This window comes from Anguilla rostrata, chromosome 9 (genome assembly GCF_018555375.3).
Source record: "Anguilla rostrata isolate EN2019 chromosome 9, ASM1855537v3, whole genome shotgun sequence".
NCBI classification, from domain to species: Eukaryota; Metazoa; Chordata; class Actinopteri; order Anguilliformes; family Anguillidae; genus Anguilla; species Anguilla rostrata.
In genome coordinates, this window is record NC_057941.1 from 19,304,833 (window position 1) to 19,320,452 (window position 15,620).

A 15,620-nucleotide genomic window follows, 5' to 3' on the forward strand; every position below is an offset into this window, starting at 1 on the left:
CAAGTTTTATAATACACTTTAATTGATTAAAGTTTACACTGGAATGTTATCTGTAATCACCTCTGGTGTATTTCCATACAGGGTTACAAAAGTTTCAAATTTACTTTCCACCTCCCTTCTTCTTCCCCACCCACAATCCAAACCCCACAAAATTTAGAGAATACAAACAAAAAACCCTAATATTTCATTTTCTCTTTTTCAATCTAGATTAACATTCAGGGCTAAAGTAATTTCTACACACACAGACCAAATGATTCTGGCCTGAAGGCCACAGACATTCTCTGGCAGGTAGGGGGGTGGCTAGGAGTTGCGTGGGGAGAGGGAGCATGGCTTGTCAGGAAGAGCCTTGGCTATTGGAGGGTCACAGGGTTCAGATTGCTTTCATAGCTCCTCCTACTCATGCCATTACCTCTATCAGCTGAGGGCTAACACATGGCCTTACCATAATGGAACCAATGTGACCGGTTGGTTAAATTCCCTTCCAAGAGCACACTGATTTTATCTCTTGAGAAGCAGTGATGTATAGAACAGTAGTCAATCAATCTTTGGGGAGAGTGTGGTAACAGTAGGGAGGCAAAGTGAGAAAGGGTTGAAAACTATCCTTTAGAACACAACAAAAAACAGCAATTCTATTTCCAGCGCTGTAGTTCCACAGTAACAACTGAAAGGGTCAATTCAGGTTACAGAGCAAGACATGTGGTTCGCATTACACTGAACTGTGAGAGCAGGGACCACATGTTAAATACGATGCATTTTTTAAATCCTACTGTGTTTCCATGGGGAGTCTTTACACTGTAACAGACCTTAAGACCTTAAAACACCGAATCACATATTATCCGTATCCCCATTATCCCCACCATATCCCCATTTTAACCAATCAAACCACATCGGCTGATGAACAGACAGCTATGGAGACCGTGAGCAGTGAAGATTAAACTGACTCAAGTGGCAAATGGCCAGCTCCCACAGCCTGACTTGGGGCCGGGTGAGAAACTGGGTTTCGCTGAGAAGGTGTCGGACACGGCAGATGCCGACACCCAAGTGTCGCATGGCGGCGTTGCTTGCTAATGAGTTCCCTGTTCGGAGGACTGCAGTTTTTGCAAAAAAAAAGTCAACCCAACAGTCTCGGGCAGTTTCTGATCTTAAAACTTTTGGCTTCAGGAGAAGAACCAAAACAGAACGAGTGCGGAAACTTGGCGGCCCGGTAGGAACCCGCCACTTTTACAGGCGCATAATGCAGCCTGCAGCCCACTGACAGGGAGACCGCAGCACAGGTGTGTGGAACAGTGATGAACACACAGCGGATGATGCGTTTAGAGGGCGTCAGCCAAACCAGTGGCACAAATACCTAAGGATTCTTTCCAATCTCTTGCTGTGATCTCAGGATCACACACTAAACATGAACTGGACTGATACGGTAACACAACCCCTAAGCCCCTCAGTACAGAGCAAGGTTAACCCTGCCTTAAGGTCAATCGCAGGCAACTGAGGTGAGAGACGACGTTTCGGCAATTCCAACAGCGGGAGTTGCCCTCGCCTGAGCCCAGACAGCCTTTCCTAACGACTCGTACAACTGGGTTGCCTGGTTTGAGAGGCTGTGGGCGTGGTCATGATTATGAAGAATTCCGACGAGGAGAAAAAGTTGCGGAACAAGAGGAAATACGGCGAATGTAGACAGGGCCATCATGCTTAAGGAGCACAAACTGTGAGTCCCACCGCCCCCCCCCCCACCCCCCCGCCCCCCCACCCCCCAATTCCCCTGTACTTCCTATTTAAGGATGACACGTGGGATTTTAATCTGTACCCCTGAGCCCCTTTGGCCTCACTCCCAGCCACTCCCTTCCCCAGCCTCCCCAGGTTACCTTTCTTTGTTTTGTTTTGCAATTCCCCCTTTGCTGATGCAGCACATCTCCACACAACCCTGTTCATTCTCTATACATGAATATATTTATAGTTTTCTTTTCTCATATAAAGGTATAAATACGCCATGGTGATGAGGGGGCCTTTGATGGGCAGAGTGTCCCATTGATGTACTTTATCAGAATAGGCGGACAGGCTGACAGTAATTTCTTCCGTTTTTTTTTTTTTCCTGCTATATATTTTCATTTTCATTTTTCCCCTTGCGTCATCATTTATTTCTTTATAGAATCTCGTATTTGTCGACCACGAATGCCGTCTCCATGGAGAACCTCACAGGGCTGTCCCCGTCTACCTGAGACACTTTGGCGACCTGGGAAGACAAACAGAAAAAAGATTACATAGTGTTTTGTACACACACGTCAGGCACACACGTCACGCACATACATCTCTCACACAAGTCACGCGCACACATCTCTCACACACGTCACACACACACATCACGCCCACACATCTCTCACACGTCTCTCACACATCACACACACACACGTCACACCCACACATCTCTCACACGTCTCACAAACACGTCATGCACACACGTCTCTCACACACGTCTCTCACACATGTCACACAAACACGTCACACCCACACATCTCTCACACGTCTCTCACACATCACACACACACACGTCACACCCACACATCTCTCACACGTCACACAAACACGTCACACCCACACGTCACGCACGCTACATTTATACAATTAAATGGGATTGCAGATGTGCTCTAAATGGATAGGAAACTGCATGGGAGAGGGCATCCTGCAAACAATTTCACAGCATGAAGATATGAAGCTTAATGACTACACTCCACAAAGCAAAGACAACACTAAATAGGCCGCACACCTACTATTATGAAAAAAATAATGTTGTAAGGTTGTAAATTTAACCTGAGCAGACACGGGTGTAAAACACACCCAGTCGGCCTAGAGGGACTTGCCTGTATGTCGCAGAAGTTGCTCTTCGAGACGAAAGAGACATTGACAGGGAAGAAGTCGCTGGGCTGGCCGGCCACACTGAACTCCAGGCTGCCCGTCTTATTCTTGACATCAATGACCGGCAAGCACCACTCCAGAATGTTCCGCCGGCTGTCGTGGCGATACTCGCCGTCGAGGTCTCCGATCACTGGCGCTCCAACCCCTGAACTGCAGGGGGCGATAAGAGGAACAGAAGCGTGTTTGGCTCAGGAACACAAAGCCAGCTTAGGCGCTCTTCAGGTAACTTCACTAATGCAGTACTTTTAAATCTGTGGGGCTTCAGAGATGTTGAAGAAGTTTGCTCCACACACACATGAAAACCCAGGTTTTACACACTACGTAGACAACACAAACGCTGCACTCTGGCATATATGCAGGCATTTTGACGTAAAATTTTTAAATTGTTTAATATCCATAATCATCTCTGAGGCTACACTTTAATGAGGAGTGAATTACAGACAATGCATTCACTCATTAAATGGTTCTTAGCAGGCATAAAATAAACTCTGCCGCCTATACTCATCACGATACGGTGTTTCCACAATACTGGGACACATTTCATATTGCCATTGTTTTGCATCATGAAATCTGAAGAAACGATTTTTGTCTTAAGCCAAGTTCTTAGGATCTGAAAGACAAATAGTCCCTGATAGGCCGGGCTCCTTCAGTGATGTCACACGTGCATGTACTCACGGAACAGGGATGGCGATGATGACATCATTGAGCTCCAGCCCCTCCTCCTGCAGCTCATATTCTATGTTCACATCGCAGCCGGTGCTGCTCTCCGAAGGCCAGCAGTTTACTACAGGAAAGAGCAGAAAAACACACTTGTTACAGGAGCGGACAAACCTGCAGGCGCAGGTAAACTTCAGCAGGGAAAAACAAGAGAAGTCATCTGCATCCCCAGTCGAGGTGTACAGCCATGAGACCCAACCTACATCAACACCTGCACCTCTGATCAAGCTAAACTGCTGGGATAGCAGGAACATCAACTCTAGAGGGTCCAATATCACAGAACGCACTAAACTATCATTAATTCCACTAGTTCAGCGGCATTGTTTAAAACAAGCCCACATACAAAAGACTGTCTGGACTGCACATCTGAAATGGGTCCTTCACACGCTGTGCTGAAATTGCACAGTAAATGAGTGTGGTCTGCTGACCCTGCTTTGTGTAGAATGCACACAGCTAGCCTCTGCACTGCCCATAAGCGTATGGGGATGGAAAACTTCCTCTTCAATTACAAATGCTCCATCCCACTGCACCGCAAACCACAGCTTTAGCAGAGCAACTTCCCCCTGACCTGTCAGCTAAAGAACATGGAATTTATTGCAGGCAGCAGTACAGAGCATGGCCCTACCTCTGTACCCATGAGAAAGGTACTCCAGCAAGGTTTCTGCAGCAGATGTTCAGCTGTACAACCGGCCTCTTAAACGTCTACCGGATAATGCTTTAGTAATATTAGAAGCGAGCAGCTCCTGACTGCTTTTTTTGGTGTGTCATTTCTATTATGATTTTCAGCTGTTGTTTGCTGTCAGACAGTGTCCAGAGAGGCCCAGGTCCACGCCCCAGAGCGAGTCAGTGTGTGTGGTGTGTGTGCCTGTGCGTGTGTGTGTGTGTGCGCGTGCATGTACAGTTTCTGTGAGATGGGCTAAGGCTGGGTTTTGTACACAGGAGTGTGTGGAGAGCTCACTTGTGAGTGGTATGAGGGACTCGTCCGTGGTCTGTAGTCTCCACTTGAGCACACCCACATCATTGTTCAGAGGGAAGGACTTGTCTGGGTTCTTCAGGCCAATCACAGAGTCAGCAGTGAAGAGCTTCTTGTCCACGTTGGGGTGAGTCTGTTAGGATCAGTGGGAGGAGAGATGAGGTTGGCAGACCATGACTGAACAAAACTAAACTCTACTAAGTATCACCCCCTTCCCCTGTTCCACCAATGCCGGGCCTCTGGCCCCTCCCACCTGCAGCTGGACGCCCTTCTTGTCATTGTTGTTGACGTACACACGAATCCTTCCATTCTTCTCGTCGGACACCCTGAGGGTGATCATGCCCAGCACCTCCATGTTCTGCAGGCCCCCATCACGCCCACAGGTCAAAGATATCTTCTCCTCCAACCGCATGTGCACGCTGGGACAACAGCCACGCACAACCAATCAGCTTCAGCAACCTCAGTCACTTTCAAACAACCAATTAGCTTCAGCAACCTCAGTCACTTTCAAACAGCCAATTAGTTTCAGAAACCTCAGGTCACGTTCACCGGGCAAAATAGTTTCAGCAACAACAGTCACATTTGCAGCTTCATAAACCTCATTCATATCTGCACGACCAAATAGCTACAGCTTTATTAACCTTGATCACATTCACACAACCAGACAGCTACAGCAATCTCAGTCACATTTGCATGACCAAACCATTTGTCCAGCCTCAAAAGGTGCAGAGCTATCCTGTGTAACCAGGAATCGGTTTATTTTCTCAGTCTCTGTGGGAGCCTTCTTTTATTAGTCCTAACCAATTAATAATGCAAAAATAAATCAAACCTGCATTGTGTTAAATTCTGATTCACCACAAAATTACAGGACATCTTTTTAACAACCCTGTGTGCAGTTTCGTAGCGCTGTTACAGACAGACTGGTTGGAAGGACATCTAGCACACTCCAGATCCATGTTTATATGGGATACTGTGAGCATGTTGTTAACAGCTGTGTGAAACACTGGTCTTTCGAGTACCTCTCTACATTGACCGGAGGAGGCAGGGATTTGGACGCCTCTGAGGGCCTCTTTCCTGTGCTGGGCAGGATGATATTCTCCCCTTCTGACTTCAGCTTGTCCACAAAGTCATCCACCTCCTTCCCTCGGGCTCCCAGTTTCAGAGCCTTGCTGGGGCCACTGGGCCTGTGGGAGGGCACATATGACCAACAGATCACAACAGGAACATTAAGGCTGCAGTACATAATGATTGAGCATTATGGCATTAACCTTTCTGTGATAACGCTTTGGAAACAAGCTTCCGAAACCACTCTTCAGCTTGAAATTAGGGTGAATGAAATGGCATGGAGATATTCGAGAGCTGCTCAATATTACATATTGCACATACACACTGTATAATATTACACGCAAAATCAAAAAAGCACAACTGTGTTAAACCTGCTGTGTGAGACCAGCAATACTGAAAAAAATGGGCTTCTGAAAAAAATGAATTATATTTTTCCAAAACTTTTCATTGCAGGGGCATATAACACAGTTTACCACTTACAGTAAGTTGTGCACTGCACACTGTCACAAATAGACATCCTAATTGTAGTGGTTTGAAGAAAAGTATGACAATGAAAAATAGTCCTTCAAAATCTTACAATTATTATACTACTTACACCGTATATAAGCGTACAAGCATATATCCGCAGTTTAATTACACTGCCGAAAGTATAATTATAATAAATATGAGACACATATTGCTTACACTGCAATTATACTGAATTTGAGACGTTACAATAAGCAAGTTAACATACACACATTATACTTGCAGCTGAAAATTAGTCACCACTGGTTTGAGTAATGGCCTTAGTATAAGCTACTTAAAATTTTGTTAGCACTATTGGCATAATGACATAGCTAGACATGATGGTAAAAGACCTAGCTACAGTTAAAATAGAAGTAGTGACAAAAGTAGTGACGCTTCCGTATCACCGTTACAGACAGAGCTACGTTTCCACAGCATGTTACAGACAGAGCTGCGTTTCCACGGCGCCGTTACAGCAGACACGTAAGACAAGCTGCGTTTCCACGCTGTTACAGACAGAGCTACGTTTCCACAGCACTGTTACAGACAGAGCTATGTTTCCACAGCACTGTTACAGACAGAGCTACGTTTCCACAGCACTGTTACAGACAGAACTACGTTTCCACGGCGCCGTTACAGACAGAACTGCGTTTCCACGGCTTTTACAGACAGAGCTACGTTTCCACGGCGCTGTTACAGACAGAGCTACGTTTCCACAGCACTGTTACAGACAGAGCTACATTTCCACAGCGCCGTTACAGACAGAACTGAGTTTCCATGGCGCCGTTACAGACAGAGCTGTGTTTCCACAGCGCCGTTACAGAGACAGCTGCACACCTACCTAGCAGGTGCAGGTGCCACCTTGGGCTTCTCGGGCTCCATGAGAGCATCTGTGATGATGGTGGCCGAGTTGCTGCTGGTCATGCCGGAGCTGCCAAAGCCCCCAAAGCCGGGCGCTTTCTTTCCAGAACGTTCTGCGTCGCGGCGCGCCTGCTGCAACTCCTTCGCCTTCCGCCGCATCTCCGCCTTCGCCTCGCGCTCCTGGGTCTGGGGTGGGAGGGGGGACGGTAATCAATTCTCTCATAGAGGCGATTTTAAAATATTCTTTCCTTTGACACTGAGATAGGACTTTTTATCAACTGTGTACGCTAACAATAGAGCCCAGTGGTGGTAATGGTTTGTACAGTTAAGATAAAAAAATCTTCATGGGATAGTACATGTGTGCATCTGTGTTTTTACAGTACTGTACTAAAGGTCAGAGATCACCCTTTTATTTACTCCAATGAAAACAGCCACCAAGTGCAAGTTATTTGTCAGAAAATATATATATAGCAGGAAACATATATTTAACACAAAATTACACAAAAACCTCCAAAACAACACACAATATCAAATCTTTCAGCATTTACTGTGTCCATCCCTTAGCCTTTATTACAGCTTCCATTCTTTTCGGGAGACTTGCTTTGAGTTTTTCAAAGAAATCTGCAGGGATATTTTTCCATGCTTGTTGCAAACACAAAGTTCATTCACAGAAGTTTGTTGCACAGTATGCCAAGATGCTAAGATGAGTTTTATATAAAAGCAATCTCAGACTTTCCTCAAAATAGCCTCCTTCGGCTTTAATTACAATTAAATTCATTATTGGAAGTCTATCCAATCATTTTGCAAAATTGGAGTTACAAGGGTGGGAGGGAGGCAGAATTAAGTGAAATCTTATCTACCTTAACTTTTTTTAAACCCCAGGTAGCCTAATACCTTTAGTCTGTAGCGCAAGTAAAATAAGCACTAAAGTTGCACGTAATATGGCAAAAAAGGCGGTGTTAGGCTTAGATGCACGGGGCCAAGTAAATACTGTGGCATGAAGGCCATTCGCAGTGAGAAATTGCGAAGAAGCTCAAGATTCCCAGGTGCAGTGCTCAGTACACACACAAAAGGTTCCAGCTGATGGGCAGTAATGTTAACAGGAGAAGACCAGGAAGATGAAAAGGCAGAAAACAAATATCTTGTGTTGTCTAGCACGAGAAACCATCGTAAAACTGCATCACAACTACAGGAAGAACTCAATGCCACTAGATAAAAACCAGTTCACCAGACTACAGTGAAATGGCAAAGACGATCCGCTGGTCTGGACGTGTATCTGTGAAAAGGACCTAGCTATGTGGTGTTAACAAGAAGACCCCAGTGGGTCAAGCACCATCAACACTGGACCAAAAAGATTTGAAAAAGGCTGATGCACATATCATTTTACACCAGCAAATCATAGTTTCATTGTAGTCAGGGGAACTGGTTTCTCTCTATCTGCACTGAGTACTTTCTGTAGTTGTGGTGCACTTTTACAATGTTTCTTTTGCTAGATACAAGATATTTGTCTATTTCCTCTTGATATCCCTGGTCTCCTATTAACATTACTGCCTGCCAGCTAGACCCTTCCGAGTGGGTACTGAAGACTGCACCTGGAAATCTTAAGCTTCTTTGCAATTTCTCGGAGGGAACAACCTTGCCACAATATGTTTACTTGGCCCCACACATCTAAGCCTAACACCACACACTTTGGTTTGTCATTCAATAAATATGCACACACATTATGCTTTAAAAAAAACTTATTTTCACTGTGAAGGCCTCGTTCTTGAGACAATACTGTTTACTGTAATTTTTTTAAGTCAGTACACAGGTTCCCCTCCAGGTACCTCCCATTATCCCTCCTCCTATACAAACATGAGCAAAATTACACACAGGCCGACTCCCACAACTGTCTGTTTGCCTAATGAGTTCTTTCTGACAGTTTAATTTGGAGCCTTCAAGGCAATTGATTCCTAAGCTCTCTAGTGACACTGGGCACCCTGCAGATCAGTGCTGGGCCCTGGAGGCTTACCTCTCTGACGGCACGGAACACCTTCTCCTCATGGGAGTCCATCTCTGTGAAGGTACGGATCTGGGCCAGGTTGACGTTCTCCCTGTAGCCCAGGGCCACGATCTCGTCAAAGGCAAAGATGAGGTCAAAGCAGTGCTCCGAGATCTCGCTCTCCTCCAGGACCCTGCAGTACTCGGGGATCTGTGAAAGGGAACATCGATTCTTTACTGTGACAAATCTAGAAGCATTTTTGCTCGGATGGACCCCAACCCGACCCCTGACCCCAGCCTACTCCCCAGCTCAGCTCGTACCACACGAGAGAAGAGCCGCAGGGTCTCCAGGTCCTCCAGGATGTTGCTGTTCTTGGTGGTGATGAGCACCATGTAGAGCTTCTCCAGGGGCTGGTAGACGTAGCGGACGCTCTCCGTCTCCACGAAGGTGTGCTGCTTGCCCGTGTTCATCAGCTTGGGGAAGGCGGCCAGCAGGCCCTCAATGCGTGTCCGGGTCATCTCCACAAACTGCCGCGACACGATGGCCTTGCCCGCCTTGGTGCACACAGCCGCTGCCAACAGCACCTAGATGTGGGGGAGGAGCGCATGCAAATGTAGACTTGTCAAAAAATGTGTTCCAATATAGAGACAGGGCAATACCAATGTCAACAGACCAACAACAACAACAACCTGAAATTCCACAGCCCCTTACACACAAGGCCGTAGTTCACCCAATACAGTCTAAAATAAAACTAGAAATACCGCCTTGCGGTTGTATGCCTCCGCCAACCAGCAGCCAGTATGGATATAAAATGTCATCACTTCATCATTTTATCCTATTAGACATTTGTGTGAAACTTTGTCATAATTAGTATGAATTCTTGAGTTATGGCCAAAAACATGTTTTGTGAGGTCACAGTGACCTTGATCTTTGACCATCAAAATCTAATCAGTTCATCCTTGAGTCCAAGTGGACGATTGTGCCAAATTTTAAGAAATTCCCTCAAGGCGTTCCTGAGATATCGCGTTCACGAGTATCGGGACGGACGGACGGACAACCCGAAAACATAATGCCTCCAGCCACAGCTGTGCCGTCGCAAAGGCATAAAAACATGTTGCAAAAACCAGCTTAGGATGCGCCCCAGTAACATTTTAGGATTACAGCATGCTCCTTAGAATAGCCTATGCCCTCCACTGCATTTCTGCATTTTTTTTCAACTGCCTAAACAAATTCATGAGAACTCCCTCGGGAAAATCACCATCATGACAGATAAAATCTTGACCAGTTCAAGCATAGCTGCAGAGATGGCAGGTCACCCACTTTAATCATTTGGGACTTTGTCATTGAGGAGACCAGCGGTTCCATCCTCAGAGCACAGTGAGTTCCTGTCTGAACACCAGCACACAAAACTGGCGGATACTTATAACTGGGCAAATCAACTAGGACATGTACTAACAGTAACACGTAGCCAAATGTTTTCCTCAATCATTCAGTTTTAATGTTCAGCCAAAATGACCCAACTGCACTTGCACTGTCATTGCCATTTCTTTTGCAATTATTTTTTTAAATTATTCTTTTTACATAATTATATTTTCCTTTCTTGTTTAACTGCCAGAAATGCATAGGCATAGTCCTTAAAATAGCATTTGCAGTGCTACTGGCCAATTATTTTCACACTGTGATCATTCTGATATTTTTTCAGAAGCTATTCTGGATTTTGTCCTCAGCTGACATCTCTTCACATTAATCAGTCCACTTAATTCCCCTTATTATCACCATACAGCCAGATCTTACCATTTCAATCTGATATTTACTTTTCTGCTTTTTTCGCAATCACTTCTGCTTTACAGACGGCATACACAAGGGTGGGCTACCAAAACATTACATTTGATAAATGCTTACCTTTAACATTGCATAATTCAGAACACAAGAAACAAAAATAAGGGCAAACGCTGCACCCCCAGTACCACCCCATACCAGTCACTCCTACAAGCCTCTGCACATGTGCTGCAGAGGTAGCAGGTTTGCCATGTAGCATTCTCCAAGCAGCATAGGACTGGATGTATAAGTCAATTAATTGACACCAGACAGTGCACACCAGCTATATGGCACAGTTTTTGGGACCCATCTGTCCATGTGTCGCACAGTACAATGAAGCTCATGTGTACATTACATGTCCTAGTGAACCTGTTTTTACAGGAATCCATTACTTTTTGGAATCCCATTTTGGTTCCACTGCCCAAATTGCCCGTGTACAGACCGAAAAAAACAAGAATAGAGAGAATATAAATCAAACATTTCACACTTAATTAAACATATATATATATATATATATATACAATAAATATGAGGATCAAAAAAGACAATACACCATTTGGACAGATGTACAATAAAATGCATGATTTGTGTAAGCGTGTTCATTTGTGTTAAAAAATAAATAGGACACCAGTATGTACTAAAGACAGTTTAGATTTGCGATGGTTTCTGTGGTGAATGAGGACACAGATTTTTCACTAATGCCTTTGAAATACCACAAATTATTATGTTAAAAAAAAAAAGTATCCAAATAGGCAAATATCGATTCCTAAACAATGATACCTAATGACAAACTATATACAACGTTACGGCCCATAAAAAGCACGTGCAGGCAACAGAAATCAACAGTTAAGTAACTTAGTCATAACAGGCTTGGCAAAATTTTAAAAACGAACATTATGCATTCATCGCAGAAATGTCGAAAAGGTGTTATTTTCTCTGTCTAAAATAAAAATAAAAAACAGGACCGTGTTCAACACTATCACACCAGATTTAGGCATTCCGTAATTCCTAAAACAGGCTTCAACACTAACCTGAGGATGCAGGTTAACGCAACTTACTGCCCATTGCAGAAGTGTTAGGGACAATGGCATTGAAAACAAAAGTAAACTAACGTCATTCTGATAGTCATTGTTTGCATAAATAAATGAGCACAAAGGAAATATATCCCTTAACGCATATAAATTAAGTATCTTTACACAGAAAATTGAATCAGATAACGTAACTAGTTAAGCAACCCATTTTATCGTCTGCGTACAAAAAGGAGACAATGACATACGCTACGAGCTAGCTAGCTAAACACCCGACTGGGTAGTTAGCTTGCCGGCTAAATTAAGTTGAAGCGAAAACTCATATCTAGCCAACAATAAATTGGTGCCACATCAGCTCGTCTAATGATACTACAGTACTACAGTACCTGACTGTCATTCACTAGCTAGACTAGCAACAAATATAGTTGAGCTACAGCTAGCTGACTTAAATACTACTAGCTAGTAAGGTAACCACACCGGATGGTGGACACGTCTTACAATCTCATCATAACTAGCTTGCTAGATCCAACTGGCTTGCCAGTAAAAGAAAATCGCTTCCAATAAATAAACAATACTCGCCAGTTGATCCAAACCAGCACACACACGTTTAATCACCAATATTCCAAATCACCCACAAACACAAAACGATACGTTTCTAGTTTCATTTTCCAGAAAGGCCCGCGGCTTGTTGATAATACCCATAGCACAGACCAACAGGCTAGCTTGCTAACGTCATTAGCTTACTAGCTAGCTAGCTACTAGATTCTCTGACAACAGAAATCTACTCGTACCTCATATTATAAGCCACACAACAATAATGAAACTACGAATTACAACAAGACTAAGAACTAACACAGAATAGCAACGCATCCTTAAACAACCGAATAAACAAGCTACAGTGCCCGGTCGCAAAAACATCATATTGAAGCAGGAGAAATTTTGTTTTTATTTCGCTCGATGGAACCTTCAACACTGCAACCGGAACAAGATAGCTGCTTTGGTATTTTTTCACGACTTACACGATCATGCAAAAAATAAACCTGCGCTCACCATTTTCGGTCTGTGTGGTCGTTTGCGTGCTTAAGATTCCGACTGTGACAGTCCCGTATGGTATCCGTTTCTTTATGCCAATGTTTTTTAAATGATTATGCAGCCTCTGTCGAGTGTCTCCCTGACCGAAGCTTCAATATGGCAGCTGGGTACAGCCACGTCTCCAACCGGAAGTAGCTACTCTGTGAGTCAAAGGGCAGGACTGAGTGAGAAATTGAACATGTGGAACGGGAAGCTGGGACTCGTATGTATGTACAGCTCACCGGATCATGTCTATTCTAATGTCTAACGCTTCCACATTCTAACATTGTACAACCGACGCTTGAATTTGGAAAAATCAAATATTAGTCAGCTACCACTGAGCCTGTCTCCGTTTAACCACAACAAATTTGCCCCATCAGCACTTGGATTTAAATGTCTATAAACCACTACTACTGGGAATCAAAATTTATATTGGGCTGAGGCAAAACAACAGAAGTACCAATGCGATATAGATAACGTAGTGTAGAGATGTGATTTTTCTCCATGACAGATCTCCCAAAGTATACTCACGCTGACTATTATGGCATTTTCTAATACCTATCCACCACCTACAGCAGTTTGTATTAAGCATCTCACAGTATGAATGTCTGTGTGAATGGCACACATCAACCCTTCATTACTGCACACAAACTTTATTTGGAAAGGCCCAAGCAATGTTGCATGCCTACATTTATATGCAGATGAGTTGTGATGTCTAACTCTCCCCTCAACCTTGATTCCATTCAGGTGATGTATTGGACTGTGGTGTGAAATGGTGTCAGTGAGCAGTATGTTCCACATTCCTTCATACAGAGGCAGAGACAAAAGAGATACAGAAGTTACCAACCACCTCGCTATTCCATATTCACTTTGTTAACCATTGATCATTCACTTCACTAATATACTACACCTGCTACCTCCTTCTATCGTACTAATTGGATTGTTTGTGCAGTTCAATAGAAAAACCTTTCCTTTTCCTGTCTCTCCCCCATCTCATCTCTTTTCATTGCTCACTAGGGCCTTTGTTCCCAGGTTGTTTCCATGTCCTATCTTCCTCATCCCCCTTCCCCCCAAATAGTTGGTGAAGAAGACAAAGCCTTATTTTCTCACTTAATTATAGGTTTTAATTATGAAAAAGTAGACAAAGGACTCAGCATAACTGCCTAGCAACCTGATGTGTAACCAGTTGTTGCAACATTAAATGATGCCATCCTGACCAACAAGAGTAATAGAATTTAAAGGGTTTGTATAAAATCCCCTGAAAAAGATTTTATATTTGAGATGATTAGCATCCTGACCAGAACTCTGAGCTCTGTTCAGTTGTTATCCTCTCCCAAGAGCTTGCATTAAAATTGCTTGAGAACTGCATTTCTGAATCTGCCTGGTGTTTTCCTTCAGCCATCACCTGAGCTGTCTCTCGCTCGCGGCAGTGTGGCACAGTGGGTAAGGAACTGGGCTTGCAACCAAAAAAGGTTAGATTCCTGGGTAGGGAACTGCCGTTGTTCCCTTGAGCAAGGTACTTAACCTGCATTGCTTCAGTACATATCCAGCTGTATAAATGGATACAATGTAAAAAATGCTATGTACAAGTTGTGTAAGTCGCTCTGGATAAGAGCGTCTGCTAAATGTCTGTAATGTAATGTTTTGAAGGTGCCAATATTATTATTATTATTATTATTATTATTATTATTATTATTATTATTATTATTAAAAATAATAATAATAACAATAATAATAATAACAATTTATTTATTTTAACCAGTGGGAGAGTACAATAAGCTACGAAAGGACTAATTTGGTCAGGTGAATGTCTGGTCAAAATGTCTGTGTTGCTTTTTAACCACAAGGGGGGAGCGTTGGCCTCAGCCACACCTTCCCTTCAAAGGTATCGCCATTATTTAGTCATGAAATATCAGGAGCAGAGCACTGCCTTCAAATGTAACATTTGGATTCAGTTGTTAAATGGTAGTGTCATACTGCAAAATAAATAAATAAATAAAATAAAAAGTTTGTGCCTTCGATAGGTAGACTACTTTAAAACCAGGAGAATAAACACAGTTCCACTGGTGGACTGATCCCTAACTGCAGTGAACGATGACTGTCCACTGTAGGTTCTAGCAAACTTCTTACCTGCTATTGATCAGAGGGAGACATTGCTTAGACATACCACTTCTGCCAGATTTCATGTCGGATACTGAGCATCATTGAGCATCTGTTTTATTACAAATGCCAAATCAGTGACCCATAATTGTTTCCCTGCAATGGGCTGGATTGACGTAATTAGATCGTTGCTGATCCATTCCTTGATATTTTCCATATATAAAGGCATTATAGGGAAACTACTTTTCCTTATCCTGTGTTCTCATTTAATCTGTGATATTTTTTTAAAATGTTGGCCTAAATATAGGCTTCTCTAGTCGGAACATAAGTAACCATGCACAAGGGCGTTTAAATGGGAATAATAGTGCGCTTTCCCATGGCAAATTCTCAGCCAGCACAAGAATAAAATTTGTCAGATATTTTCCTTGGCTGGAGAGTGTGCTTTGTTGGGCCTGAGTACAAGTGGAGAGTAGAGTTTCATTTCCTGATGCACTGGACTGGATTGTTGTATTTACAGAGCGCCCCCCTCCCCCCTTCTTTTTAATTGCACAGCTCTTCCTAACTGACACAGCATTATATGAATGGGCACTCC

The 15,620-nt window shown here is 43.6% G+C and overlaps 1 protein-coding gene across 1 annotated transcript; it reads right to left on the bottom strand.

Annotated features, from left to right (window-relative positions):
• arcn1a (archain 1a) lies at positions 1-13,089 on the bottom strand. The gene is made up of 10 exons (XM_064350913.1): positions 12,908-13,089; positions 9,332-9,595; positions 9,042-9,221; positions 7,011-7,216; positions 5,620-5,784; positions 4,854-5,019; positions 4,586-4,733; positions 3,586-3,694; positions 2,856-3,060; positions 1-2,230 (listed from the first exon to the last, which is right to left on the bottom strand). The coding sequence occupies exons 1-10, from the start codon at positions 12,908-12,910 to the stop codon at positions 2,141-2,143; spliced, it is 1,536 nt and encodes a 511-aa protein (XP_064206983.1). The 5' UTR covers positions 12,911-13,089; the 3' UTR covers positions 1-2,140.
• Between the last annotated feature and the right edge of the window lie 2,531 nt (positions 13,090-15,620).

What these genes read in the sequence shown, in the direction of transcription:
- arcn1a (XM_064350913.1), bottom strand. An exon ending in AGAAGGGCGTCCAGCTGCAG is followed by an intron (nt 4,734 to 4,853) that starts GTGGGAGGGGCC and finishes TGATCCTAACAG; the next exon opens with ACTCACCCCAACGTGGACAA. An exon ending in GTCCCTCATACCACTCACAA is followed by an intron (nt 3,695 to 4,585) that starts GTGAGCTCTCCA and finishes TCTTTCCTGTAG; the next exon opens with TAAACTGCTGGCCTTCGGAG.